At 43.8% G+C, this 27,087-nt stretch overlaps 2 protein-coding genes across 6 annotated transcripts in view; both read right to left on the bottom strand.

The window, feature by feature from the left end:
• The window catches only part of LCT (lactase), a 58,158-nt gene extending 39,716 nt beyond the window's left edge, over positions 1–18,442 (bottom strand). Inside the window, exons 1-4 of one of the 4 annotated variants that reach the window (XM_058434408.1) lie at positions 17,183–18,442; positions 14,324–14,678; positions 6,748–6,827; positions 3,233–3,316 (exon numbers count right to left, since the gene is read on the bottom strand). In XM_058434408.1, coding sequence (XP_058290391.1) covers positions 3,233–3,316; positions 6,748–6,827; positions 14,324–14,582 — 423 coding nt within the window. In that variant the 5' untranslated portion in view covers positions 14,583–14,678; positions 17,183–18,442. Of the gene's footprint in view, positions 1–3,232; positions 3,317–4,672; positions 5,137–6,747; positions 6,828–14,323; positions 15,355–17,182 lie in introns of those variants that run through there. The other 3 variants (XR_004246485.2, XM_032145557.2, XM_032145560.2) reach the window with 3 other exon arrangements.
• A 55-nt stretch (positions 18,443–18,497) lies between these two features.
• The window catches only part of MCM6 (minichromosome maintenance complex component 6), a 39,490-nt gene continuing 30,900 nt past the window's right edge, over positions 18,498–27,087 (bottom strand). The window contains exons 14-17 of one of the 2 annotated variants that reach the window (XM_032145562.2): positions 26,431–26,566; positions 24,620–24,775; positions 22,611–22,750; positions 18,498–19,006 (exon numbers count right to left, since the gene is read on the bottom strand). In XM_032145562.2, the coding sequence (XP_032001453.1) occupies positions 18,890–19,006; positions 22,611–22,750; positions 24,620–24,775; positions 26,431–26,566 (549 nt within the window). In that variant the 3' untranslated portion in view covers positions 18,498–18,889. The remainder of the gene's footprint in view (positions 19,007–22,610; positions 22,751–24,619; positions 24,776–26,430; positions 26,567–27,087) is intronic. The other variant, XM_058434409.1, reaches the window with a different exon arrangement.

Below are 27,087 nucleotides of genomic sequence, written 5' to 3'. Positions count from 1 at the left end.
CGCCTCCGCACAACAGAGATGGTTTTAAAATGGCAGCTGTGTCTGAACTCATTAGCCTAGCAACAAGCTCTGGTTTAATTCCATGCGGAGGACAAAAGGCAGCTTTAGTCATCACAGGCACAAGCAGACCTCGAAGACACTAGAGTGCTACATAAGGCCCAGAAACCTTGTCAGCCAGCCCCCAAGTACAGGCCCTGGGTAGCAAGCAAGTTTAGGTTCAGGTGAGGCATTCACAAAAACAACTGAAATTGATCATATGTGATTTAAAAAATACCACCCTCATTATCATGTTCCCAACCCTTGGACTTCTTTTTCTTTCTTTCTTTTTTTTTTGAGACAAGTTTCTCTCTGTCCCCTGGGCTGGAGCGCAGTGGTGCCATCTCGGCTCACTGCAACCTCCACCTCCCGGGTTCAAGCGATTGTTGTGCCTCAGCCTCCCAAGGAGCTGGGAATACAGGTTCGTGCCACTATACTTGGTTATTTTTTGTATTTTTAGTAGAGACGGGGTGTCGCCATGTTGGGCAGGCTGGTCTTGAACTCCTGGCCTCAAGTGATCTGCCTGCCTCAGCCTCCCAAAGTGCTGGGATTACAGATGTGAGATTTATTTTTCTTTTGAAGAGACAGTGTGGTGTCTTAGAATGAGAAAGCCCTGGTTCAAATCCCAACCCTGGAGCTCACCACCTTGGTTATATTGTTTAAACCTGCCGGGCGCGGTGGCTCACGCTTGTAATCCCAGCACTTTGGGAGGCCGAGGCGGGCGGATCACAAGGTCAGGAGATCGAGACCACGGTGAAACCCTGTCTCTACTAAAAATACAAAAAATTAGCCGGGCGTGGTGGCGGGCGCCTGTAGTCCCAGCTACTCGGAGAGGCTGAGGCAGGAGAATGGCGTGAACCCGGGAGGTGGAGCTTGCAGTGAGCCGAGATTGCGCCACTGCACTGCAGCCTGGGTGACAGAGGAAGACTCCGTCTCAAAAAAAAAAAAAAAAATTGTTTAAACCTCAGAGTGTGTTTTGAGGGGTTGAGATGATGTGAGGATGAAGTGCCTCCCAGGTGTCTGGGAAAAGCAAGCACTAAAATTATATAGCTGTTACTCAGATGTCTTTGTGGCTGCATCTGTCACCTTTGATTAGATCAGTGGTCCCCAACATTCTTGGCACCAGGGACCGGTTTCGTGGAAGACAATTTTTCCACAGACTTGGGGGAGGTAGGGGGGATGATTTGAGGATGAAACTGTTCCACCTCAGATTATCAGGCATTAGATTCTCATAAGGAGCACGCAACCTGGATCCCTCGCATGCGCAGTTCACAATAGGGTTTGTGCTCCTATCTAATAGGGCCGCTAATCTGACAGGAGGTGGAGCTCAGGTGGTAATGCTTGCTCGCCTGCCACTCACCTCCTGCTGTGCAGCCAGGTTCCTAACAGGCCATGGACCAGTACTGGTGCTCTGCCTGGGGGCTGGGGACCCCTGAATTAGATCATCTTATTATTTGTAGATAACAAAAGCAGCAGTGTCTACTACACAGACAGCTAGAAACACACAGACATTGGGATTGGACTGGTGCTAATTTGTCCATTTCAAGCACTCTGCCTCAGGTAAAATGGAGGGTCCATGTAGCTGAAGCTTAGTTTGACATTCCTAAGCTTGGCCTTTTATTTTTATTTTTAATTTTTATTTTTGAGATGGAGTCTCGCTCTGTCACCAGGCTGGAGTGCAGTAGTGAAATCTTGGCTCGCTGCAACCTCCGCCTCCCAGGTTCAAGTGATTCTCCTGCCTCCACCTCCCAAGTAGCTGGGACTACAGGTGCGTGCCACCATGCCCATCTGATTTTTGTATTTTTAGTAGAGACGGGTTTTCACCATGTTGGCCAGGATGGTCTTAATCTCTTGATCTCATGATCCACCTGCCTCGGCCTCCCAAAGTGCTGGGATTACAGGCATGAGCCACTGTGCCCAGCCAAATTTGGCCTTTAAAGGGATAATTCCTCAGGTAAACCATCCTCCTTGGTGATGGAGATGGTGGGATTCAAAACCACAGGTGAGTGTAGGGGGCTGCTCTGCCTGCCTCATGGGAGGCACAGGCTGAAAGCAGCAGGGAGGCGCTTTGTGCCCAAACCTGCAGAGGCAGGAGGTCCAAAGTGGGTGCATTCCAGTGGCCAGACATCCTTGGAAAGGCCCACAGGAAGGCAGCTCTCCAGGGTTATAGGAATACTGCCAGCATTCAGAAGGTGCAGGAGAAAACATGGGCACCATCAGATAGACCTTGTCATGGGGGAATAATTGGGACTCTAGGGAATGAAGCAAGTAAGTCACACAGCAGTGACCAAGCCTAAGAGAGAAACCTGGTAGTTGGATAGGAGGCTCCTAACATACTTTCTCTAATGAGCCCGCATCATTAGACTTGAGAAAAGAAGTACCGGGTAGAGGAGGGAGTCCTGAGCTTACTGGAAGGTCCAGACAGCTGGGATCTGATTTAGTAGACCTGGGTGTGAAATGTTTTTTTAAAAATGTGGTAAAATAGACACAAAGAAGAAATTTACAGGCCAGGTGTGTTTGGCTCACGCCTGTAATCCCAGCACTTTGGGAGGCCGAGTCAGGCGGATCACTTTAGGTCAGGAGTTTGAGACCAACATGACCAACATGGTGAAACCTTGCCTCTACCAAAAATACAAAAATTAGCCAGGCGTGTTTTTGTGTTCCTGTAATCTCAGCTACTGGAGAGGGTGAGGCAGGAGAATCGCTTGAACCCGGGAGGCGGAGGCTGCAGTGAGCCAAGATCATGCCACTGCACCCCAGCCTGGGCAACCAAGGAAGACTCTGTCTCAAAAAAAAAAAAAAAAATTACCATCATAACCATTAAATGTATAGTTCAGTGGCATTACGTAGACGCTCATCGTTATGCAACCATCACCCCCATTGATGAGTTGCCTTTTTAAAACTCAGAATGAACCCTAGAATCTCAATTCTCAGCAGATTTCTACACAAGCAAGCAGAGGATCTATACAAATATTCACCTTAACAAGCTAACCCTCGTATCCCTTCTAGGAAAGACTGCCTAACATCCGATGTTTTCTAGGGATGCTTGCAACGGAAATCTCCCCAGACACAACTCAGCCGTCTCTGACTGTTGATGGAAGTTCAGTTTATGCAGTAGCCAAAGCATTAAATGTCTAATCTGCTCTCTGAAACCTTCACCACATTCATCATCAGTGTGGAAAAGGGCTCAAATTACCTGCAATTTACTCAGCTTCTGCCGCAGACTTGCCTCATTTTGGCATTCATAAGACAAATCAAGAGAGAGGAAATCGACCGCGTCCTGGAAATAGTAAACAGGGTCATTAGAGCCTAAGCAGTGTCAAGACTAACAGCCTCTCAGAAGTATGCTTTTTTGTTTCTCCCCTTATCACTAAACCAAATACTCCAAAGTGGGATTTTCCAAAGGAAAAGATAGAGATGGAATGAGAAAGAGTGTGTGTGTGTGTGTGTGTGTGTGTGTGTGTGTGTGTGGAGGGTGGTGGGGGGTGCCTGTGCCAGTATGTTGTTGGGAATGCATCACCTATGTGCTCAACCATGTGCCTCTGTGCTCAGCACACAGAAAGCACGCAGTGTTGATGGCTAAATAAATGCGTGAAGGAGTGTGTATGCCAGAAATGGGAGGCAGCTAGAGGCCAGTGCTGCCCCTGGCGCTTCTTCCGCAGACCCTCACACTTGGCCAGGATGGGGGTGGTGGAGCCTTCAGCCACGCATGGCTCCACAGTCATCCCTGTGACCCTAATGGGTTTTTGGTTTTGGTTTTAATTTCAGGCCACCGTTTGAAGTCCACTCCCAGTTATCCCTAGCCAGGCCAAGAGCTAGGGCCTGTGGAGTACGCGTTGGGGACTTCCTCGTTAGCAGAGCACAACCCTCATGGTCCTGGTTGTCGACACCCCCATCCACACTTCTGATGAGGATGTTCCCTCTGCCCTGTCTCTGGCCTGCATGTGCTCAAAGAACTTCAGATTCAGAGAGTCTACACAGGACCATGCCAACACCCTCAATGCTGCGCTCCCCTCCACGAGCCTGGCTGGCCGTACCTGTCTACCCTTGGCCTGATTAGATCATTACCTGTCTTATCCCTCCCACTGATCATCTGCTTCTTCAAGACAAGGACTAATGGTTACTGTCACCTGGCCAGAACCAAGTGCTCTGTGAATGCCTAGTGTTCCATTATTGGAATGCTAAGCCTGTGGAAATTACTTATATCCTACTGCTCAAGGTCTTCGCTAAGGTCTGATTGCAAAAGTTCAAAAAATTGCAACCTCAGGCATAAATGGGTTAATAAGTGGTTCACTACTGGCTCCCTGTTTCTTTCTCAGTCAAGTTGTCATCAGTGTTCACTAAAGACCACACTGGCAGGTATCACTCCAGCATTCCCTGCCCACCCTCACAGCTCTTGCTTATGTCTGTCAGTTCTGCATAAAACATCGTCACTGAGTTCCTACCTCTGAAAGTCACACTGTGCTGGGATGGTGGGTAGGGATTCACATTTAGAGATAAATAATATCCACAGAGGTTTACACCTTTAATAGGGAGGGTTAGCAAATGCACCAATCACACGAGAAGGCAGAAATTTAGAAGTGCTGTAAGAAGCCCACACCAGTGGTTCTCATGCCTTGCTGGGGATTAGACTCACCTGGGGACTTGGGACGCCTGTGCAGGCCCAGGTGGGTCCCACCACATTAAGTCTTGGTCTCCGTGCTCTCTCCTAGCTCTCTAGGTGGTTCTGATGCCCACTCGAGCTTGGGAACTACTGGTCTAAAGCAATGGCTAAGGGTCCGGGTGGGAAGAGAGCGCATTAGGGTGAGTGAGGGAGTGTTACTGAGCGCGGCCTCCGCTGGAGAGCACAGTTACGTATACATCAACAATGGAGAAAATTTTGCTGGAAGGAGATTTGAGGAAGGCAGGAAGACAGGAAGGACGTCCAGTAGGGGATGCAGGAGGGTAGGAAGCAAGCATAGCACTCACATGGGCAAAACAGGAGGTGAGGCCAGAGAGAGAGAGAGGGATGCCCACATGTTCATGCACTGGAGGGTCCTGTGGGATTTGTCCCACTCGGGAGTGTGGCTTCCCAGCAGGTAACTGGTCAGAACTGTGCTTTTGGGAGATTACCCAGAAGCGTTGCACAGCATGGACTGGGGCAGAGAGACCAGTACAAAGGCTATTTCTTGACAAGCATTTTTCTGATCAGCACTTTGGTCTCCTGCGTTCATAACTGATAGCAGTTATCGCCCTCTGTAAACTAATTTAGGTGCCATTCTGGCCATGCAATCAGCCTGGGAGTTGTCCCTCCAGAACCTTATCAGGTCTTGGTTCCATCGTGTTTGAACTGGAAAATCGGAAGACCGGACCCTGACTCCTGGGGCCCCCAGCAACGCACGGACGCCAACCAGCAGCACAGCATCTCTACAATGCCAGGGCGATGCTGCAGAACTATGGAGACCAGCGGTGGTTCCCATGGCTTCCAGACTGCCCAGCTGCCCAAGGCAGCCCGAAGCTGTTCACTTCCCAGATTATTTTAATTTTTCTTTTAAAAATTGTAGTTAAAGGCTGGCGCAGTGGCTCAAGCCTGTAATTCCAGCACTTTGGGAGGACGAGGCAGGTGGATCAGCTGAGGTCAGGAGTTCGAGACAAGCCTGACCAACATGGTGAAACCCTATCTCTACTAAAAATACAAAATTAGCCGGGCGTGGTGGCGCACGCCTGTAATCCCAGCTACTTGGGAGGCTGAGGCAGGAGAATTGCTTGAATCCAGGGAATAGAGATTGCAGTGAGCCGAGATCGTGCCACTGCACTCCAGCCTGGGCAACAAGAATGAAACTCCACCTCAAAAAAAAAAAAATTAAATAAAAAATATAAATTACAGTTAAAAAGTGATAGTTGACTGGGTGTGGTGGCTCATGCCTGTAATCCTGACACTTTGGGAGGCTGAGGTGGGAGGATTGCTCAAGGCCAGGAGTTGGAAGTAGAGGCTTCAGTGAGCATGCCACTGCACTCTGGCCTGGGTGACAGAGCAAGACCCCAAGACCCTGTCTCTAAAAAAATAAAAATAAAAATAAAAAAAAGTGAAAGAGGATATATGCACATTTTTAATTTTTTTTTTCGTGACAGGGTCTTGCTGTGTCACCTAGGCTGGAGTGCAGTGACATGATCACAGTTCACTGCAGCCTTGACCTCCAGGGCTCAAACGATCCTCCCACCTCAGCCTCCCAAGCAGCTGGGACTACAGGCATGCATCACCATGCCTTGCTAATTTTTGTATTTTTAGTAGAAAGGGAGTTTTGCCATGTTGCCCAGCCTGGTCTCAAACTCCTGGGCTCAAACAACCCTCCCACCTCCACTTCCCAAAATGCTGGGATTACAGACGTGAGCCACCGTGTTTGGCCAGGTGCACATTTTTGAAAAACCCCTTTACCCTAGTACCTGTTTTGCCATAATCTCATCTCTTCTCCTATAAGCTATTTTGGACTCAAAAATCAGAGCCAGCAGAAGCAGGTGGCTCCTTCCTGCAGGGAAGCGGATACTTGACCAAGCAGGAGCTGCAGCTTCAAAATTTTGTTTTTAAGGTAATTATGAACCTGGAGAATGTACACCACTCATTCTGAGGCATTTGCAGAAATGTCAAACCAATAGACCAAAACTTCTCGTTTTTAAAAAATTAAAATCAAACTCTCCTGAGATGTTACAGGTATATTTTTGGGCTGCTGTCACCTGGCCAAGCGCAGATATGGGTGGTTCTAGCAGGAGCTCCGGGATATCTTCAGCTCGCAGGACAACAGAGAGTTTCCCACCTGAAACCAACCAGAGACATGAACAGCAGGTGAGCGAGGGCAGGAGGCTCTGACTGCAGAAATCACTGGGGGATTCATTTCCTATGGACCTGAAGAAATCATCCAAATGACTTTACTCTAGCTGAAAGATTTTAGAAGACAAGGTGGCTTAAAAAAATAATGTTCCTTTAGAGAGTTTTGTGAAAATCAGGACTATGAAATACAGAGCAGTTGGAAAGTTGGCAAGGAGAGAACTCCTTCCTAAACTTTTTTTTTTTTTTTTTTTGAGACGGAGTCTCTCTCTGTCGCCCAGGCTGGAGTGCAGTGGCGCCATCTCGGCTCACTGCAAGCTCCGCCTCCTGGGTTAATGCCATTCTCCTGCCTCAGCCTCCCGAGTAGCTGGGACTACAGGCGCCCGCCACCACACCTGGCTAATTTTTTGTTATTTTTAGTAGAGATGGGGTTTTACCGTGTTAGCCAGGATGGTCTCAATCTCCTGACCTCGTGATCCGTCCGCCTCGGCCTCGCAAAGTGCTGGGTTTACAGGCGTGAGCCACTGCAACTGGCCTCTTTTTTTTTTTTTTTTTTTTTTTTTGCTGTCGCCCAGGCTGGAGTGCAGTGGTGCGATCTTGGCTCATTGCAGTCTCTGCCTCTCAGGCTCAAAATCTTTCTGTCTCAGCCTCCTGAGTAGCTGGGACTACAGGCATGTGCTTCCATGCCTGGCTAGTTTTTAAATTTTTTGTAGAGATATGGTGTCATTATATTTTCCAGGCTGATCTCAAACTCCCGGGCTCAAGCACTTCTCCAGCCTCGGCCTCCCAAAGTGCTGAGATTACAGGCATGAGCCACTGCGCCCATTTCTAAACTTCTTTTTAAAGTCAGGGTGCTCTCAGGAAACTGCTGTTCCCTGATTCTTATTCATGGGAAAACATCAATACAGCTCCTACTGGGCATTGAGGAGAGAAACAAGGAAATATAAGCATGTGTGGCTTGTACCCACTTGCTTTGACATTGGATGATGTAACAGTGGTTCTCAAACTGTTGTGTGCATCACAATTACCTACCGAGATTGTTAAAATGCCAATTTCAGGCTGGGCACGGTGGCTCACGCCTGTAATCCCAGCACTTTGGGAGGCCGAGGTGGGTGGATAACTTGAGGTTAGGAGTTTGAGACCAGCCTGGGTGACAGAGTGAAACCCCGTCTCTACTAAAAATACAAAAATTAGGCGTGGTGGAGCGCGCCTGTTATCCCAGCTACTTGGGAGGCTGAGGCAGGAGAATTGCTTGAACTCGGGAGACAGAAGTTGCAGTGAGCCTAGCTCGCACCACTGCACTCCTGCCTGGGCAGAGAGTGAGACTCCATCTCAAAAAGAAAAAAAAAATGCCGATTTCAGGCCCTGCCCTCAGAGATTCAGAGTCAGCAGTGTAGAGTGGGCCCAGGCACATGCATTTTAACACACTTCTCGGGGGATTCCGATACAATGGTCCTCAAACCATAATTTGAGAAACACTGTGTGGAGCCGGGATGGCTCAGACGTTCTGGGTTGCTATCGATGGATATAAATTTTCAACCTACATTGGATGTTCCTTGAGGAGCAAAACTTAAACATTTATTTAATCCCTCCAAGTATCAAGCTTAGGACTGGGTGGATAGAAAAGTGCTCAGACCTGTGATTTGGAAACACGAAACAAAAATGGAATAAAATCGGAGTTTCAGATTTTAACAACAGGACCATATGGCTGTCTTCTCACTTTCATCCAAATTCTCTGCAGGAGGAAGATATATCCTCCACCAATGAAACCACCACAAACAACCATTACCAACTACAATGGTGCTTATTTTGATAAGCATAATGAATCTTTGAAATCCTTCTGAGCATGGAATATCACTCAGAGATATTTAGTTCTCATTCTGACAAGATAACATTTCCCAGTTGTTTAATGGTTGTGCCCCATGGATCCGTTTGACATTCCACAGATTTCCAGACTTCAGACCATCATCACTTCCGCAGATTAAACCACTAATCTACTTCAGCGTTTCTATACATTTGCCTATTCGGGACATTTATTGTAAATGTAAATGTAAATTGTAAATGTAAATATGTGGTTGTGACTGGCCGCTTTCACTAGCATGTTTTCAAGGTTCATGTGTGTTGTATCATATACCAGAACTTCTTTCTGGCCAAGCACGGTGGCTCACAGCTGTAATCCCAGCACTTTGGGAGGCCAAGGTGGGAGGATCACTTGAGGTCAGGAGTTCGAGACCAGCCTGGCTGACATGGTGAAACCCCATCTCTACTAAAAATACAAAAAAATTAGCCGGGCAGGGTAGTGCATGACTGTGGTGCCAGCTACTTGGGAGGCAGAGGCAGGAGAATTAATTGAACTCAGGAAGTGGAGGTTGCAGTGAGCCAAGATCACACCTCTGTACTCCAGCTTGGGCGACACAGCAAGACTCTGTCTAAAAAATAAATAAATTAAAGAACTTCTTTCTTTTTATTGCTAAATAATATTCTATTGTATGGATACATTAATATCACATTTTATTTATCCATCAGCTGATGGTCATTAGGTGTTTGGGTTTTATGAATAACACTGCTATGAATGTTTGTGTACACATTTTTGTTTGGATATTTGTTCATTTCACTTGGATCTATACCTAGAAGAGGAATTGTTAAGCCATATGTTAACTCTAAAGTTTGAGGAAACACTGGGCTGTTTTCCAAAGTGGGTGCACCGTTGTTTATGGCCCCAGCAGTGTACACAGGTTCCATTCACTCCACAGTGTCACCAGCACTGTTATTCCCTGTCTTTTTAATTATAGCCCTCCTCGTAGGTGTGAAGCGGTATTCTGTTCTATTTTAATTGTTGGATTAAGTAGTTGGTTCATTGGCGTTTCTTATAGTTCTTTTTTTTTTTTTTTTACTTTTAACCAAGATATGTTATATAACATTTTTGATGTATATTAAATAATACATTTTTAAAAGAATAGTAAGTCTATAGGATTGGACTTAGAAGGGAAGTGAGAATGAGGGAGCGAGAGGGAAGAAAAACCACTTTTTAAAATAGTAAGGAGACTGAAAAAGAGAATTATTCTGTGTCTTGCATGATATTGGTGACAGATATTTGGGGAAACACAAAATGAAGGGAAGAAAATAAGCAGAAGGAAAGAAGGAAGATATGAGTTTAAAAAGAAAGTCTTTAGTCACCTGATGGAAAGTAAAAATAAAATATAGAAAACATTTAAATAAACGTGTACATATAGTTTTATAATTTAAAGAATTTTGTGGCATCCACCCTCAAAATAAGATTTTTCTTTGAGATTATATTGTCTTTCCTTCTTTCTTTTTATTGTTATTTTTCAATCCTTCTTCTGTAGTCTTTCATTCTTTTTTGTTTTCTTTTCTTTTCTTTTCCCTTTATCTCTCTCTCTCTCTTTCTGTCTTTCCTTTTTTTTTTTTTTTTTTTTTCCTCAGGATCTGGCTCTGTCACCTAGGCTGGAGTGCAGTGGTGTGATCTTGGCTCACTGCATGATCTTGGCTCACTGTAGCTTCTGCTGCCCAGGTTCCAGCGATTCTCTCACCTCATCCTCCCTTGTAGCTGGGATTACACATGCATACCACCACCCCTGGCTAATTTTTGTGATTTTTTTTTTTTGGTGGAGATGGGGTTTTCGCCATGTTGGCCAGGCTGGTCTTGAACTCCTGAGCTCAAACAAGCTGCCCACCTCAGCCTCCCAAAGCGCTGGGGTTACAGATGTGAGCCACTGTGCCTGGTCTCATTCTTTCAAAGTTTATTTTACTCAGAGCTTCTTCAGTAGGATTGGAAGCAACACACGTCTCTGTGTTTATTTGCTGACCCGCCCCAAGACAGGCTCTGCAATGAGCGCAGTGGTTCTTCTTCACGGCGCTCCTAGGTTCAGGAAACTGTCTCCATGTCCACAGCTCCGCTCTCCCTCAGACTGGGCCCCTTTCCTCTTTCTGGAGCCTGCTGTCTCTCTGCATTCCCAACTGCTCAAATGGTGGCCCAGGAACAGCCTTCCTGGCAACTCTGTCTAAAATACCCCCAGCCACTCTCACACTTTCTTCCCTTACCCATTCTTTAAAAAAAAAATCATGATAAAATACACATAACAGAAAAAGTACCATCTTAAATCTTAACTATTTTTTTTTTAATTTTTTATTTTTTTTTTTTATTTTTGAGACGGAGTCTCGCTCTGTCGCCCAGGCTGGAGTGCAGTGGCGCAATCTCGGCTCACTGCAAGCTCTGCCTCCCGGGTTCACGCCATTCTCCTGCCTCAGCCTCCTGAGTAGCTGGGACTACAGGGGCCCGCCACCACTCCTGCTAACTTTTTGTATTTTTAGGAGAGACGGAGTTTCACCGGGTTAGCCAGGATGGTCTCGATCTCCTGACCTCGTGATCTGCCCGCCTTGGCCTCCCAAAGTGCTGGGATTACAGGCGTGAGCCACCGCGCCCGGCCATCTTAACTATTTTTAAGTGCACAGTTCAGTATTATTAAGTATATTCACATTGTTGTGCAACCAATCTCCAGAACTTTTTCATTTTTCCGAACAGAAACTCTACCCCCATTAAAGAGCTCTCCATTTCTCCCCTACCCCAGCCCCTGGCCTCTGCCATTCTCCTTCCTCTGTCCATGAATTCGACTGCTCTAGTTTCCTCCTATACATGGAATCATACAGCGTTTGTCTTTTTGTGTCTGGCTTATTTCACATAGCATAATGTCCTCAAGGTTCATCCATGTTGTAGCATGTGACGACTTCTTCCCTTTTTAATAAATGTGGAGTAATATTCCATTTTATGTCTATGCCACGTCTTGTTTATCCATTCATCCATCAGTGGATATCTGGGTTGCTTCCACCTTTTGGCTATTGTGAATAAGGCGGCTATGATGTCCTAGTTTACTTTTTATTTATTTATTTATTTTTGAGACAGAGTCTCGCTCTTGTCGCCCAGGCTGGAGTGCAATGGCACAATCTCGGCTCACTGCAACCTCCGCCTCCCAGGTTCAAGTGATTCTCCTGCCTCAGCCTCCTGAGTAGCTGGGACTACAGACACGTGCTACCACGCCTGGCTAATTTTTTGTATTTTTAGTAGAGACGGGGTTTCACCGTGTTAGCCAGGATGATCTCAATCTCCTGACCTTGTGAGCCGCCCGCCTCAGCCTCCCAAAGTGCTGGGATTACAGGCATGAGCCACCACGACTGGCCTTATTTTATTTTTTTGTTTAAGGTCAGGCGTGGTGGCTCACGCCTGTAATCCCAGCACTTTGGGAGTCCGAGGCAGGCGGATCACCTGAGGTCAGAAGTTTGAGTCCAGCCTGGCCAACACGGTGAAACCCCGTCTCTACTAAAAATACAAAAATTAGCCAGATGTGGTGGTGCATGCCTGTAATCCCAGCTACTGGGAAGGCTGAGGCAGGAGAATTGCTTGAACTCGAGAGGCAGAGGTTGCAGTGAGCCGAGATCACACCACTGCACTCCAGCCTGGACAAGAGAGTGAGACTCCATCTCAAAAAAAAAAAAAAAAAAAAGAAGAAAAAAATGTTTAACATGTCTATAATCAAATACATGCAAATTAACAAAAGACGAAAATAAGTTGTTTTCAGCTGTCAAATTAGTAATAAAATATAGCATTTGAAACTGACAGAATGGGGTCAGAAGAGTAATTTTATAACTGTTTGTATAAATGATTACAACTTATCTGGAAAATAATTTAATACCATGCTTTAAAATCTTAAAGAATGCAGATCTTGGCCGGGCGCGGTGGCTCACGCTTGTAATCCCAGCACTTTGGGAGGCCGAGGTGGGCGGATCACGAGGTCAGGAGATCGAGACCACAGTGAAACCCCATCTCTACTAAAAATACAAAAAATTAGCTGGGCGTGGTGGCAGGCGCCTGTAGTCCCAGCTACTCGGAGAGGCTGAGGCAGGAGAATGGCGTGAACTTGGGAGGCAGAGCTTGCAGTGAGCCGAGACTGCGCCACTGCACTCCAGCCTGGGCGACAGAGCGAGACTCCGTCTCAAAAAAAAAAAAAAAAAAAAAGAATGCAGATCTTTTCACCTAGTAGTTTCAATTCTAACACTCTGTCAGAAAGAATTTATCAGAAGGTGGGAAATAGTTTATAGATAGGAATGTCATTGCAACATAACTTGTAACTAGTGAAAATAAGAATAAACATACAAAAATAAGGAAAATACCTTAAACTTTATGCTCCATTTATACAATGGGAACCTAAAAGACCATTGAAAGTTATGCTTTCAAGTTTTTGTTTTGTTTTAAGCAATACTATTCCAGCACTGGAGTAAATTATTATATTATCTTAGAGATGGTGGCTCTCTATGCTGCCCAGGCTGGTCTCCAACTCCTGGCCTCAAGCAATCCCCCTGCCTTGGCCTCCTAATGTGCGGGGATTACAGGCATGAGCCACCACACCTGGCTCAAGTTTTTAATAAAATGAGAATATAGTCATAAACTATGTTAAAATGAAAAAGTAGAACACAGAAGTATATATATATCAGGTACTATATATACAAATATGTATGTATATGGTATATAATAAAAACAAGAAAGCATATATAATCCAAAATTGATTCTCAAAATTGGTGTACCTAACATACACTTAGGGAATTGATTATAATCACAAATGTCCTGGTTCAGCCTAGGCCTACAGATCAGAACTTCAAGTCCCCTAGGAGGCAGGAATGTGAACAGTTACAATTGTGCTCTCCTCATCCTGTGGTATATAATTGTTTCATCTTGTATTTGTCTGTCTCCCAAGCTGGAATGTAAGCTCCAACTAAGACATGTAAGTATAGGGGAGCCGAGGGGGAAGGACAGGAAACCATGAAACTTTGCCTCCAAGTCAGGGTAGCAGGACATAGACGGAAAGGAAGACAGAAACACAATCTGCTTGCACAACTCAAGACAGGGCAAGGGTACTTCAAAGATATACGTGTGTGTATATAAATATATATATATATATTTTTTTTTTTGAGATTGTGTCTTGCTCTGTCACACAGGCTGTAGTACAGTGGCATGATTTCGGCTCACTGCAACATCTGCCTCCTGGGTTCAAGCAATTCTCCTGCCTAAGTCTCCCGACTAGCTGGGATCACAGGCGCCTGCTACCATCCCTGGCTAATTTTTGTATTTTTAGTAGAGACGGGGTTTTGCCATATTGGCCAGGCTGGTCTCGACCTCCTGACTTCAAGTGATCCGCCCACCTCGGCCTCCCAAAGTGCTAGGATTACAGGCGTGAGCCACTGCACCTGGCCTCAAAGATATTTTTCAAAGGAAATGCTGAGCGTTTTGCCATGTTAGCTACCCCTTCCTATCGCCAGTGGGAAATTAATACAATATTAATTTCTCCCTATGCACAGACATAAGAGGACTGCTGAAGGTGAGTAGGGAGAAATGTCGAATCTGCTCTAAGGAGGACGGGGAAGGTGTGTGATGAAGGCTGCCGAGGGGTCAACATCAGGTCAATGTGTACTCACCCTGAGAAGCATAGTTTTCGTGGTAAACCTCATAGGCTTTTCTGTGGGCATCACTGAGGGTCTGGAGTTGTGACGCTCTTGATTCCTGGTGGGGAAGCTCCTTGATCACTTCCTCCAAGTCACTGAAGGTGAACCAGATCCCAACTAGGTCCCCGAAGGAGTGGAAGGCGAATGTGGCATAGTCGGCGAAGAGGTCAGCGAAGGCTTCAGTTCTCTGGAGGGTGCTGGCAGGGAGGGTCTGGTGGTGCAGAATGACCATGGGCTGAAGCTGTGCAGTCTTGAGGGCCTCCAGGAGTCGCCGGTAGCACTGCACTGTTTTCTCGTCTGGATTCTGGGTGCTTCCTGCTGGGAGGAGCTGTGCCCATGATAGAAATATCTTATAGTGGGTGATCTGACTGGCATGGAGACTGCTGAAGTATTCTGGCAGGAAAGCAGGCAGTGGCTGGTGACAAACATACATGTCTTTGTCCCCTGCTACAAAGTTAGAACTCTGGTCTCCCAGGAGACCACTCAGGTTGTGCAGCAAATCATTGGTTAGAGGACCAGCGGTGGAAATGAAATTTCTATCAGACTCCCAGTCTGACCCCCAGCATGAAAAACTTAGTAGGGCAATAAAGACTACATGCCAAGACAGCTCCATTTTCTAGGAACTGTTAGGAGGTCTGTGGAACCCTTACTTTATAACTACAACTGAGGTTGTAAAATACTAAGTGATAATTAAGACTTAATATTTAACTGGGTTATCTATGATCACAAAATCAGTACACGGTTCACTAATGCAATATTTAAAAATGTAAAGATCAGGGCTGGGCATGGTGGCTCACACCTGTAATTCCAGCACTTTGGGAGGCCGAGGCGGGCGGATCACGAGGTCAGGAGATCGAGACCGTCCTGGCTAACACGGTGAAACCCCGTCTCTACTAAAAATACAAAAAATTAGCCGGGCATCGTGGCATGCGCCTGTAGTCCCGGCTATTCAGGAGGCTGAGGCAGGAGAATCACTTGAACCCGGGAGGCGGAAGTTGCAGGGAGCCAAGATCATGCCACTGCACTCCAGCCTGGGCGACAGAATGAGACTCCATCTTAAAAAAAAGGTAAAGACCAACACAAAAACCTCAGACTTCCTATACAATTTAAGCAAAGGAACCCGGAAAATGTCTGAAAACAATTATCAAATTTTTTTTTTTTTTTGGTGACAGGGTCTCATTCTGTTGCCCAGGTGGGAGTGCAGTGGTGCGATCACAGCTCCCTGCAGCCTTGACTTCCTGGGCTCAAGTGATCCTCCCATCTCAGGATCCTGGGCAGGTGGGACCATAGGTGTGCGCCACCACGACTGGCTAATGTTTTGTATTTTTAGTAGAGATGGAGTTTTGCCATGTCACTCAGGCTGGTCTCGAACTCCTGGGCTCAAGTGATCCTCTTGCCTCAGCCTCCCAAAGTGTTGGGATTACAGGTGTGAGCCAGCGCACTCAGCCACAAATTATTTTAAAATTTGTTTATATAATACAACAAAAATAAGTCTTTTGCCCCAAATTTTCTCTTTAAAAATATGCTGAACATATTTTGTAAGAGATTCAGTTTGGAAACATCTATGAAAAACTTGCAAATTCCTTCACCCTCCCCCCCTTCTTCCTAGAATAAGTTATCTTCAGCAATATGTATCTTTCCAGTTTTCTTTCTCTGCATCTTAATGGTTATACAGGAGTCAGAATGCCTGGGTTTAAATCTCATCTGACGAAAATTACTAAACTTTGTGCCTCTATTTTGTCACCTGTAGAATGTGGATAATTCATTATAGGCTGTGGGGATTAAATGGGTCTTTCTTGTAGCATGTATAGAACAGTACAGCTCAGGGATCATTATTATTACATAAACACAAATGGAAATGTGTGTATAACATTTAAAATACAGAACAACTTAACATATATGGAATTATGCCTTATGTATTTTCAGCCTTCTTTTCTTCACTTAATAGCTCTTAGAGCTCTACCTGTATCAGAACATATAGACCCACCACTAACAGATGCACAGCTTTCCACAGCAAGAATGTACCATAAATTAACATCTTGCATATTAAACACTTCGATTGGTTTTACATTTTTGTGTTGCAAACAATGCTGCAAATGAATATCCTTATATACAGGCTGGGCATGGTCAATCACGCCTGTTTTGCCAGTACTTTTGGAGGCTGAGACTGTAGGACTGCTTGAGCCCAGGAGCTTGAGGCCAATCTGGGCAACATAGGGAGATCATGTCTCAAAAAAAAAATGGTTTTTGATTGATTGAAATGCAAATTGTCTTCCAAGTTAAATCCTACATATAGTTAGATGTGTGCCTGAATCTGCCTTGCTAATGCCTATTATAAACCTTTCACATTTTTGATACTTTGACGTAAATATTATGTGCTTTTCTTTTTCTGATTATTTAAGAGGTGAAGCTCTTCTTGTTAACTGGGCATTTTTCTTCTGAATTTTATTACTGATATAAAAATTCTTAATGGGAGTTTGGATATCACATATTGAAACGTGATAGAAAAATTTTCTCATCTTTTAATTTGGTTTATAGTGTCTTTTTTTTTTTAAGATTCCCATGACTTTCCATAGACTGCAGAGGGTGAAGCCTGGGAATCTTTTTTTGTTGTTGTTGTTGCTGCCCAAGCTGGAGGGCAGTGGCATGATCTCAGCTCACTGCAACTTCCACCTCTTGGGTTCAAGCAATTCTCCTGCCTCAACCTCCTGAGTAGCTGGGATTATAGGTGCCCACCACCATGCCTGGCTAATTTTTGTAGTTTTAGTAGACAGGTTTTCTCCACGTTGGCCAGGCTTGTCTCGAACTCCTGACCTCAGGTGATCTACTCACCTCGGTCTCCCAAAGTGCTGGGATTACAGGCGTGAGCCACCGTGACTAGCCTTTTTTTTTTCTTAAGTGAAAGCAAGCCTATTAGGAAAGTAAAGGAATAAAAAATGGTTACTACGTCGGCAGAGCAGCCTAGTCTTTAAAGATACATTACCTGATACCATTCTTATAAAATCCCATGACAAATCTACTTGAGTATTCATTCTTTTTAATGTTTGTCATTTATTTTTAAAATACTTACTTGTACATACTCGTGGAATACATTTTGACAAGGTTTCATACAAGTTGATTCCAGGGAAAGAGATAATTATTGGGAGAAACGTGTTTAAATCATTGTTTTAACCTACATTAATCCGTCTTGCTTTCTACTAATAGATTTGTGGCTGCTCAAATTCACATTGCACTGCAAAGCTCAGACATCAAGGCAAGTTGAGTACTCACGGGTATTAGACTGTCCCACGTGGGCCTTAGCCTCAGACAGTTATTTTGCTTTTGTGATCTTTAACATACTTTGTGATTTAATGAATGCCATCTGTTGTTAAAAGCTGCAACACAGGAACTGCTCCATCTCATGAACATACTGATCATAGCTAAGTCTCAGGAACTGTTAGTATCATAAACGGTAATAACTTTTCCTGGAAGACCATAAAATTTAGAGATAGCTTGTAATATAGCAAATGACCTATTTCCCCTAAAAGAGCAATTTGAAAACAATCCTGAGAAATTACCCTTAGGACACAGAAGTAAAATGAATTATTAAAGAGTAATTTTAAAAAAGTATAATACACTTTTATAAACTTAAAAAAAAACTGGAATTAACCTTGGAAAGTCATCTCCAAGGCCTCTAGCTTTCATATGAATTCTCTGACTCCTTCTCATAGAAACCTAATCCATAATACCACAGTTCTACTCCTTCACTCCAGGTTAAGCAAAAAGGGAAAGTCTCACATTCACAAGTAGAGGGAAGCAATAATCAGGGTACGGTAGAAAGAAATCCAATAGGCCGGGCACAGTGGCTCAAGCCTGTAATCCCAGCACTTTGGGAGGCCGAGGTGGGCGTATCACAAGGTCAGGAGATCGAGACCATCCTGGCTAACACGGTGAAACCCCGTCTCTACTAAAAATACAAAAAATTAGCCGCGCGTGTTTGCGGGCACCTGTAGTCCCAGCTACTCGGGAGGCTGAGGCAGGAGAATGGCGTGAACCCGGGAGGCGGAGCTTGAAGTGAGCCGAGATCGCGCCACTGCACTCCAGCCTGGGGGACAGAGAAAGACTCCGTCTCAAAAAAAAAAAAAAAGAAAGAAATCCAATAGACAACTTCAGAACAAGTTATTTTATTTTGATGAATAAAAGCAGTAGCTGGCAACTGAAAAAAAGTTATTTGCTCAATAAGACAGCACATACCTTAAAAGTAATGGGCCTTTTCTTACACATGAAAACAAAGGTATTGGTTATAGAGATTACACATTATTTGGTTCCAACTTCACTGGGACAGGAAACACACCAAAGGAAGTGCTGAAGCCTGTGTTGGTATGAAACCTGTGATGAATGTGACACACAGGACCATCAACTCAATTCTTGTTTCTGAAAACAAATCTTGGAAGCATCACTTCCAGAAACATTTCTGTCCCTAGCAGAGCTCCAGCCAGGCTCCAGGCCACGAGGTGGTGTGCCACAGTTCCTCAGCTCTGGTCAGTTACTTTCATTATCTCAATCTTCGAGCAAGTAGTTAGGGTTAACTACCAAGTAGGGATCTTCTTCATAGCTCTCACTTCCCTCTGTGGAGCCTTTCAATCCAGCCTGGGTGAGCTCAATTAGAACATGATCCTGTGAAACACAAATATTTGTCCTCAGGTTTCAAGCAGTATTATACCAATGTCCAGATATACAAGACTTGACCCTTCTTCCGAGTGTTTGCTATCAATATTTTCTTTCATTTCCCAACTAGAAACTACTAGGAAAAGGACCACACTTTAAAAATCACTATCAGTGCTCTGCTAAACCCTGTTCCTAGTAGGATGCTGACCTTTTCATACCATAAACCCCTTGTGGAAAATTAAGAAATACTTAAATATATTACATCAAATGCTTGTAAATACAACTTCAAAAAAGGAAGTAATGCTTGAATTTTAAGGTTAAACAACTCTGCAAAATCTTCTAATTAATTGTAAGTCTGTTTCATACTTAATATCATTCAGTAATTTTTAACTACCGACCACTGAACTTTTTCATATACCACCATTTCATACAGTTAGGAGAAGAATCTATGAAAATTCATCTGAAAAATTTTTCAGTCTGAGCTAATAAAAAAAAAAAAAGGTAGAACATGCCATCTGGCTTAAAATCTTGATGACAGATTTTAAGCCCACGATATAATTATAGGTCAGTAAAAAATGTCCACAAATGAGAAAAGCTCCTAGCCAAGCCCATAGAAAGGAACTCAGGAAACTGTGATTTGATCCTAAGAAGTTTGGCAAGGCTCCACAGTATAAACACTGAAGCCACTAAGGGGGACTGCACACTTTTTAAAAAATTGCCCTTTCAAATCTACCCGAAGTTAGATGGGACACTTTCAAGCACTCACTCTATGTGTTAACATACCTTCATAGGAAGCATCATATCTCATCAGCACAGTATAAGCTCTCTAGTTTTCTGTAGCAAATTAGTTCAGGTGGTAAGCCAAATTTTAAAAGGTAATCCAGGCTGGGCACAGTAGCTCATGCCTGTAATCCCAGCACTTCGGGAAGCTGAGGCAGGTGGATCATCTGAGGTCAGGAGTTTGAGACCAGCCTGGCCAACATGGTGAAACACCATCTCAACTAAAAATACAAAAATTAGCTGGGTGTGGTGGCGGGCACCTATAATCCCAGCTACTCTGGAGGCTGAGATAAGAGAATCATTTGAACCCAGAAGGCGGAAGTTGTGGCGAGCTGAGATCATGCTACTGCACTCCAGTCTGGGCAACAGAGCAAGACTCTGTCTCAAAAGATAAATGAATGAATGAATGAATGAATGAATGAATGAATAGGAAATTCAAGTTTAGATCAGTTAGCTTCACAGTGTGTTCCAAAGTCCTGAAGCAGATTCCTTGCCTGGGTCGTTTTACTTTACGCTGATCCCAAGGAGCACACAGACACGTCCCACCACTAGAAAGGCAACTCTGGACCCTGATCTGAGTAGCTGTTCTTAACACCTCCCTACCCCCCAATAATCACACACTGATCTACCTTCACAAGAAAAGTTTTTGAGAAGACACAACCCCAATACATGACCTCTGTAATATTTATATAGTCAACACTGTGAATTGGCACGACAGTTAAATCTCTGCCACATAATAGGAAAATTTAACCATTCAACATATATTTGATCCTGCTATGTGCCAGGTACCACTGTAGCTCCTGGGGCAAAGTCTCTACCCTCACAGAGCTTATATTCCATAAGAGAGACAAACTAACCACTTAAATAAAGAATATACTGCTGGGCCATGTTAAACATTATGAAGAAATACAAGGCAGGGTGACAGCAAGAGCAGAAGGCTACTATTTTGGCAGGCTAGCAAGAAAGGTTTCTTTGAAGAGGTAACATTTGAGCAGACATCAGAGAGGAGGAGGATATCTAGGTAAACGGACAAAGGGTGAGTGCAAAGGCCCTCATATTTGGTGTGTCTAGGGAACAAGGCCAGTGTCACTAGGGTGAAATGGGTACGGGGAAGACTGCTGTGAAATTAGGTGAATGAGTGGATAGGGGTTACACTGTATAATAGTTCTGCAGGCCATGACAAGGAGGCTGAATTTCCTTCTAATGTGAGAGAAGCACTGGAAGGGAGGGTAGTAAAATAATCTGATTTATATTTTAAAAAGACTTATCTGGCTGCTGAGCAAGAAGCCAATAAAAAAAAAAAAAGACAATTATGAGGCTTCTGCAACAGTCCATGCCTGGTGGCTTGGGTGGGCTGGTGAAGGTGGTAAAAAGAGAACAGAAAATATACACGCACTGAAGCTGGGGATCAGAGGATTTGCTGCTGAAGAGGAGTTGTGAGGGGAGAGTGGAATCAAGGAGTCAAAGACAATTCCAAGGCGTTTGGCCTATAGCAATTGAGTAAGAACAACTCAACCGCAAACAGGGAAGAACAACTCTGTTTTTGAGCACGTTAAGCACGAGATGCCTGTTAAACACTCATCAGTAGGCAACCAGCTCTATACATCTGGAGTTTACAGGAGTGGTGAGAGCTGGTGACATAAATATGGAAGTCATCAGTAGATGGATAAATTCATAAAACCAAATGAGATCACTTAGGTAATGAATGTAAACTATCTGAGAGTAAAGCAAGAAGAGAAAGATTCAGGCCAGGCACGGTGGCTCACGCCTGTAATCCCAGCAGTTTGGGAGGCCAAAGTGGGCGTATCGCCTGAGGTTAGGAGTTCTAGATCAGCCTGGCCAACATGGCAAAACCCCATCTCTACTAAAAAAAAAAAAAAATTAAAAAATTAGCCGGGCATGGTGGGAGGCGCCTGTAATCCTACTTGGGAGGCTGAGACAGGAGAATTGCTTGAACCCAGGAGGCGGAAGCTGCAGTGAGCTGTGCCACTGCACTCCAGCATGGGCAACAAGAGAAAAACTCTGTCTCAAAAAAAAAAACAACAAAACCATTCAGGGAAAGAGACTAAGAGGGAATAACCAGGGAGAAAGAAGCCCCAGGAGGATACAGTGACTCAGAACCAAGTGAGGAAGACAGTATTTGTAGGAGTGATTGACTGTGACAAAGCTGTGGACAGGCTGAGTACTGAGAATGGCCAGGTGACAGGAGTGGAGAGAAGGTATGTGATGGGCCTATGAGAGAGTGAGGCAAAGAACTGACCCGGGAACAGGAATTGCACTGGGCAGTGCTATCATGAGGTTGATGAGACAGTAAGAACTGTCCGCTTGAGATTTCTGGTCATCAATTTAAATAAGACTGGGCTCATAATTGTATGCTTTTCTCCAGATACTTTCAGCTGCTTAGATAAGGATACAAAAAAAAAAAAAAGTTATATTTAACCAAGTTTGGGGTTTCGCCAAGCAAGTAAGACAGAAGATTGACTCTTGGGTTGGGTAAGGTGGGAACTAAGGATGTGAGGAAAATGAAACATAGAAAGTAGGTGACAGCAGTACGACCAAGGGCGAATATGAGGGTGGGAAACAGAAGCTTAAAACACCTAACTAGTAAGACCTCAATCCCACCTTCTGAGATTTAACCTAAATTGCTTGTTTCAGCAGAGGAAATAAGTCATTTACCTGCTGTTAATTCTCTCTTATTTTACAACTCATACTTCTGACTACACTCCAATGATTCAAAACAAAGGTCAAAAAAAATTTCACTAGTGAACCTGCAGATACAGGGCATGAACTCCCTCCCACCCTGATACCAGAGCACGCGCACTTCTGCACCTACATAGTGTGTGAGTCGATGAATAACTTTCTCTATGATTCTTTTTTTATTTATAAGTTCTTCTTCAGAGTCTATCTCTGATTCGATTTCCTTCAAGTACCAGTTAACAAGCTCGCTCCTCTTTAATGCTGACTCGTCCTCTTCTGCAACAAAAAAAAACACATTCAAATTATCCCAGCAACTCGTACTGTCAGTCCTTGGTTAAATCTCTGCCACATATACAACAAGATAATGTACAGATTAGATAAATGTCAAGCCGTCCGAAAGTACATCTGGTGACATAAGGTCCGCAATGTTCTAGCATAAGCCTGAAATAACAAGTTATATCATTGTATTAAAGCATGCCTTATTTTATCCATAAGGAGAGAAACCTAATAAAATAGATTATAAGAAATACATTTCTTAAAGCTATTAAGAATTCAAAGTATGAAGGTCTTTTCTTCATCTTCTTATGCTTCACCACCTCTGAGAATGTTTGCCAACAGAAACTAAAAGCATAAATTAGGAATGAAGCAACAGCAAGCAAAAATTCTGAAATATAACAACTTTTCCTCTGTAGAAAGGGGAAGGCTTTATGGAACTGGAGTTTACTAAGAAGTAAAATTCATGAGTATTCACCCAAAAGAAAAAATTACTTGTTTATTTTAGCAAGGTTCATCTTACTAAGTGAACTGCCTGCTGCTTTTAACAAGTCCAAGGTCTACCAGACTTTTAGAAAGTCCTGGTAGAACCCTCAACACATAGGAAATGTTTGGACCTGGATAATATAACTATCATAAAACTCAACTTCTTTTTTTTTGAGACGGAGTTCACTCTTGTTGCCCAGGCTGGAGTGCAATGGCGTGATCTCAGCTCACCGCAACCTCTGCCTCCCGGGTTCAAGCACTTCTCCTGCCTCAGCCTCCCGAGTAGCTGGGATTACAGGCATGCACCACCATGCCTGGCTAATTTTTTGTATTTTTAGTAGAGACAGGGTTTCTCCATATTGTTCAGGCTAGTCTCGAACTCCCGACCTCAGGTGATCCACCCGCCTCGGCCTCCCAAAGTGCTGGGATTACAGGCGTGAGCCACCGCGCCCAGCCTAAAACTCAACTTCTATGTTTAAAACTTAGTTGTATGAGGGAGAAAGAGAATAATGACATATAACATGAATCAAGAACACCTTGAGTTCCCAAATCATTTTGTGTGAGACGGGAATGAGGACAAAAGCTGAGGCGTCCTAGTGGCCACTTTGTTGCCTTCTCTCCTACTGGTCTAAAGTTCCCAAGGGAACAAGGGCAGAAACTACAATCTCTTGTTCTCTTGTTTCATAGCAGAGCAAATACTGTGACGACAAAATATTCCAGGAAGCCAGCACAAGCCATCCTTGGGGCTTTTAATCAAGAAGTATCTGATGCTTAACTATCAAGTAGAAGTTTAGGTTCAACATCTTGAATTCATCATTTTTCCTTCTGCTTTGTAGTTAACTATAGGGTGATAAAACCTTGAATAGCATGGTAAAGCCGTTAAGGGGAGGAAGCGTACTAGTGTCCAGATGCCACACTTTACCAATAACTAGATGAGGATTTTACTCCATTTCCAGTCTGCAATGGCCTTTTGATAGTATAGATTTCTGGGCTCAATTAATTACTGTTAAAATATTACTGTTAAAATATACCCTAGGGGTCCAGCTGTTTTAAACAGGACCATTGTAAGGGAATGGTAATTTTGCATTTGTAAAAACATTTGTATGTGCTGCTTCATATGTTATCAGGTCCCAAAATTATTAACATAGGCCCAGAATGTTAAAAAGAAGGACCTACAAACCTTTGCCTTACAATAAGCTTGTGAAGAAATGTTCAGGCTGGCAGGTATGCTGATACTCCACAAATTTACTTTGCTAAAGTGAGTTTATCTAACAACTTATCCTCTCTTCCGACAGAACAACACGAAGTTTGGCAATCACAAGTGGCCTATGTGAACAGAGCTTACAGAAGTGACCGAGCATGTAAGCGGTACCAGGTAAGCCTCACCTTCTTCCACCTTTCTGAGGTGAAGCACAATAAGGTTAGAGATTCGGCAGTACTCAGAGAAGCCCAGCCTTAAGGAGGCTTTGGGAGCAGACTCTTGATTTATGTCTTCACTGTAGCCGTTGATCCCATTCACAGGAACAGGGCTGTCAGCATGACCTAAGTGAAAAATTGACCACCTGAATCTTATTTTTGTGCCCTTAACATCCCCTTGTCAAGCATTTACAAATACACTACTTATATTGAATACTGATTTTTTCACTTTTAAAAATTATTATTATTATTTGTTTTATTAGAGACAGGGTCTTGCTATGTTGCCCAGGCTGGTCTCGAACTACTGGACTCAACTGATCCTCCTGCCTTGGTCTCCCAAGTGCTGGGATTACAGGTGTGGGCCACCACATCCAGCCTTAATACTAATTTTAAAACAAGCATACATTCCCACATGATCTCCTCTGCCAAAAAATAAAAATGAAAAACAAAATAAACTGGCTAGGTGCAGTGGCTCACGCCTGTAATCCCACCACTTTGCGAGGCCAAGGTGGGCACATCACCTGAGGTCAGGAGTTTGAGACCAGCCTGGCCAACATGGTGAAATCCTGTCTATACTAAAAATACAAAAATTAGCTGGGCGTGGTGGTGGGTGCCTGTAATCCCAGCTACTCGGAAGGCTGAAGCAGGAGAATTGCTTGAACCCGGGAGGCAAAGGTTGCAGTGAGATGAGATTGCACCATTGTACTCCAGCCTGGGCAACAAAAGCAAAACTCCAGCTCAAAAATAAAAAAAAAACACAAAAAACAAACAAACAAACAAAAAAACCAAGCATGCAGTTACACACAGTATATAATAATTTTCAAATAAATTAGAAACTCTACTAGTAAAGACAAAAACTAACTTGGGAGGAATGCGAGGGATCAGAGATATAAAGATTTCACAGCCTGAAAGTCCACTTGCAGTATTATATATAAAATAAAAAATTCTACCAGTCTGGGCAATATGGCAGATCCTGTCTCTAGAAAAAATTCTCAAAAAATTAGCCAGGAGTGGTGGCATGGGCATATGTCCCAGCTATTAGAGAGGCTGAGGGAGAAGGACTGCTTGAGCGGAAGTTAAGGCTGCAGTGCCATGAGTGTACCAAGGCATTCAAGCCTGGGTGACAGAATGAGACCCCATCTCAAAATAAATAAAATTTCTAGTATTTTTCTGTTCTAATGTGCTTGAAAAAATGTTTTTAATTCAGAAGCAAAACAACAATACAAATAAGGGTAAAACCCAGGGGATTTATGTCTATTATCACCATTTTGGTGCCCTTTTAGTCTTTCAAATACATATATATTTTTTGAGACAGAGTCTCGCTCTGTCACCCGGGCTGGAGTGCAGTGGCACAATCTCGGCTCACTGCAACCTCCGCCTCCCAGGTTCAAGCGATTCTCTTGCCTCAGCCTCCCGAGTAGCTGGGACTACAGGCGGCCGCCACCATGCCTGGCTAATTTTTGTATTTTTAGTAGAGACGAGGTTTCACCATATTGGCCAGGGTGGTCTCAAACTCCTGACCTTGTGATCCACCCGTCTCAGCCTCCCAAAGTGCTGGGATTATAGGCTAGAGCCACCGTGCCCAGCCAAGTATATATATTTTATATCAACTATTTAATTTCATTTTAACTTGCAAACAGTTAATAGAATTCAGTATCTGCTTTTCCCTTTTTGCTACCATAGACTTTATTAACCATCAGCAGGTGTACTTCTACCACATGACATCTCAGAAAATGTTTTGGTCCCTAACTCCAAAACAGTCACATGAACAAGTATCTCACCATTGATGCCACCAGCACCCTCATCTACCTCCATCTGTATCTCTTCCTCTTGATCTAGATTGACATCAGGTGTTTCCACACGGATGATTGATTTATTCAGTAACCGGAAAGCTTCCTTCACATGTTTAGGTTGGACCTAAACCAACAATGATGAAGTAATTAAGTTACTTTTTTTGATATACCAAACAGATTTTCTCCCAATGAAATCACAGTGGTATATATTTTGGTTTTCTCATAAACACACACACTCTCACAGTGTTGCTTTGGTTTTCTCACAAACACCCTCTCTCATTCTCTCTCTTAGACACGCAGAGATAGCACTATAAATTCACCAGAATGGCTAAAATGACTGACAATATCAAGTGTTGGCAAGAAGGTAGAACAACTCTCATTCACAGCGGTGAAAACAGAAATTGACACAACTGTTTGGCAGAAAAACATGCATTAACCTATGACCCAACAATTGCACTCCTAAGTATGTACTTGTAGAAATATCAACATATATACATATCATATGATCCCAAAGACGTATACATCCCATAAGAAGTAGGCCGGGCATGGTGGCTCATGTCTATAATCCCAGCACTTTGGAAGGCAGAGGCAGGCGGATCACCTGAGGTTGGGAGTTTGAGACCAGCCTGACCAACATGGAGAAAC

This window comes from Hylobates moloch, unplaced genomic scaffold (genome assembly GCF_009828535.3).
Source record: "Hylobates moloch isolate HMO894 unplaced genomic scaffold, HMol_V3 SCAFFOLD_24, whole genome shotgun sequence".
NCBI lineage: Eukaryota > Metazoa > Chordata > Mammalia > Primates > Hylobatidae > Hylobates > Hylobates moloch.
Note: the sequence above shows the minus strand (reverse complement) of the source record. Positions and strands in the feature narration are given on the sequence as shown.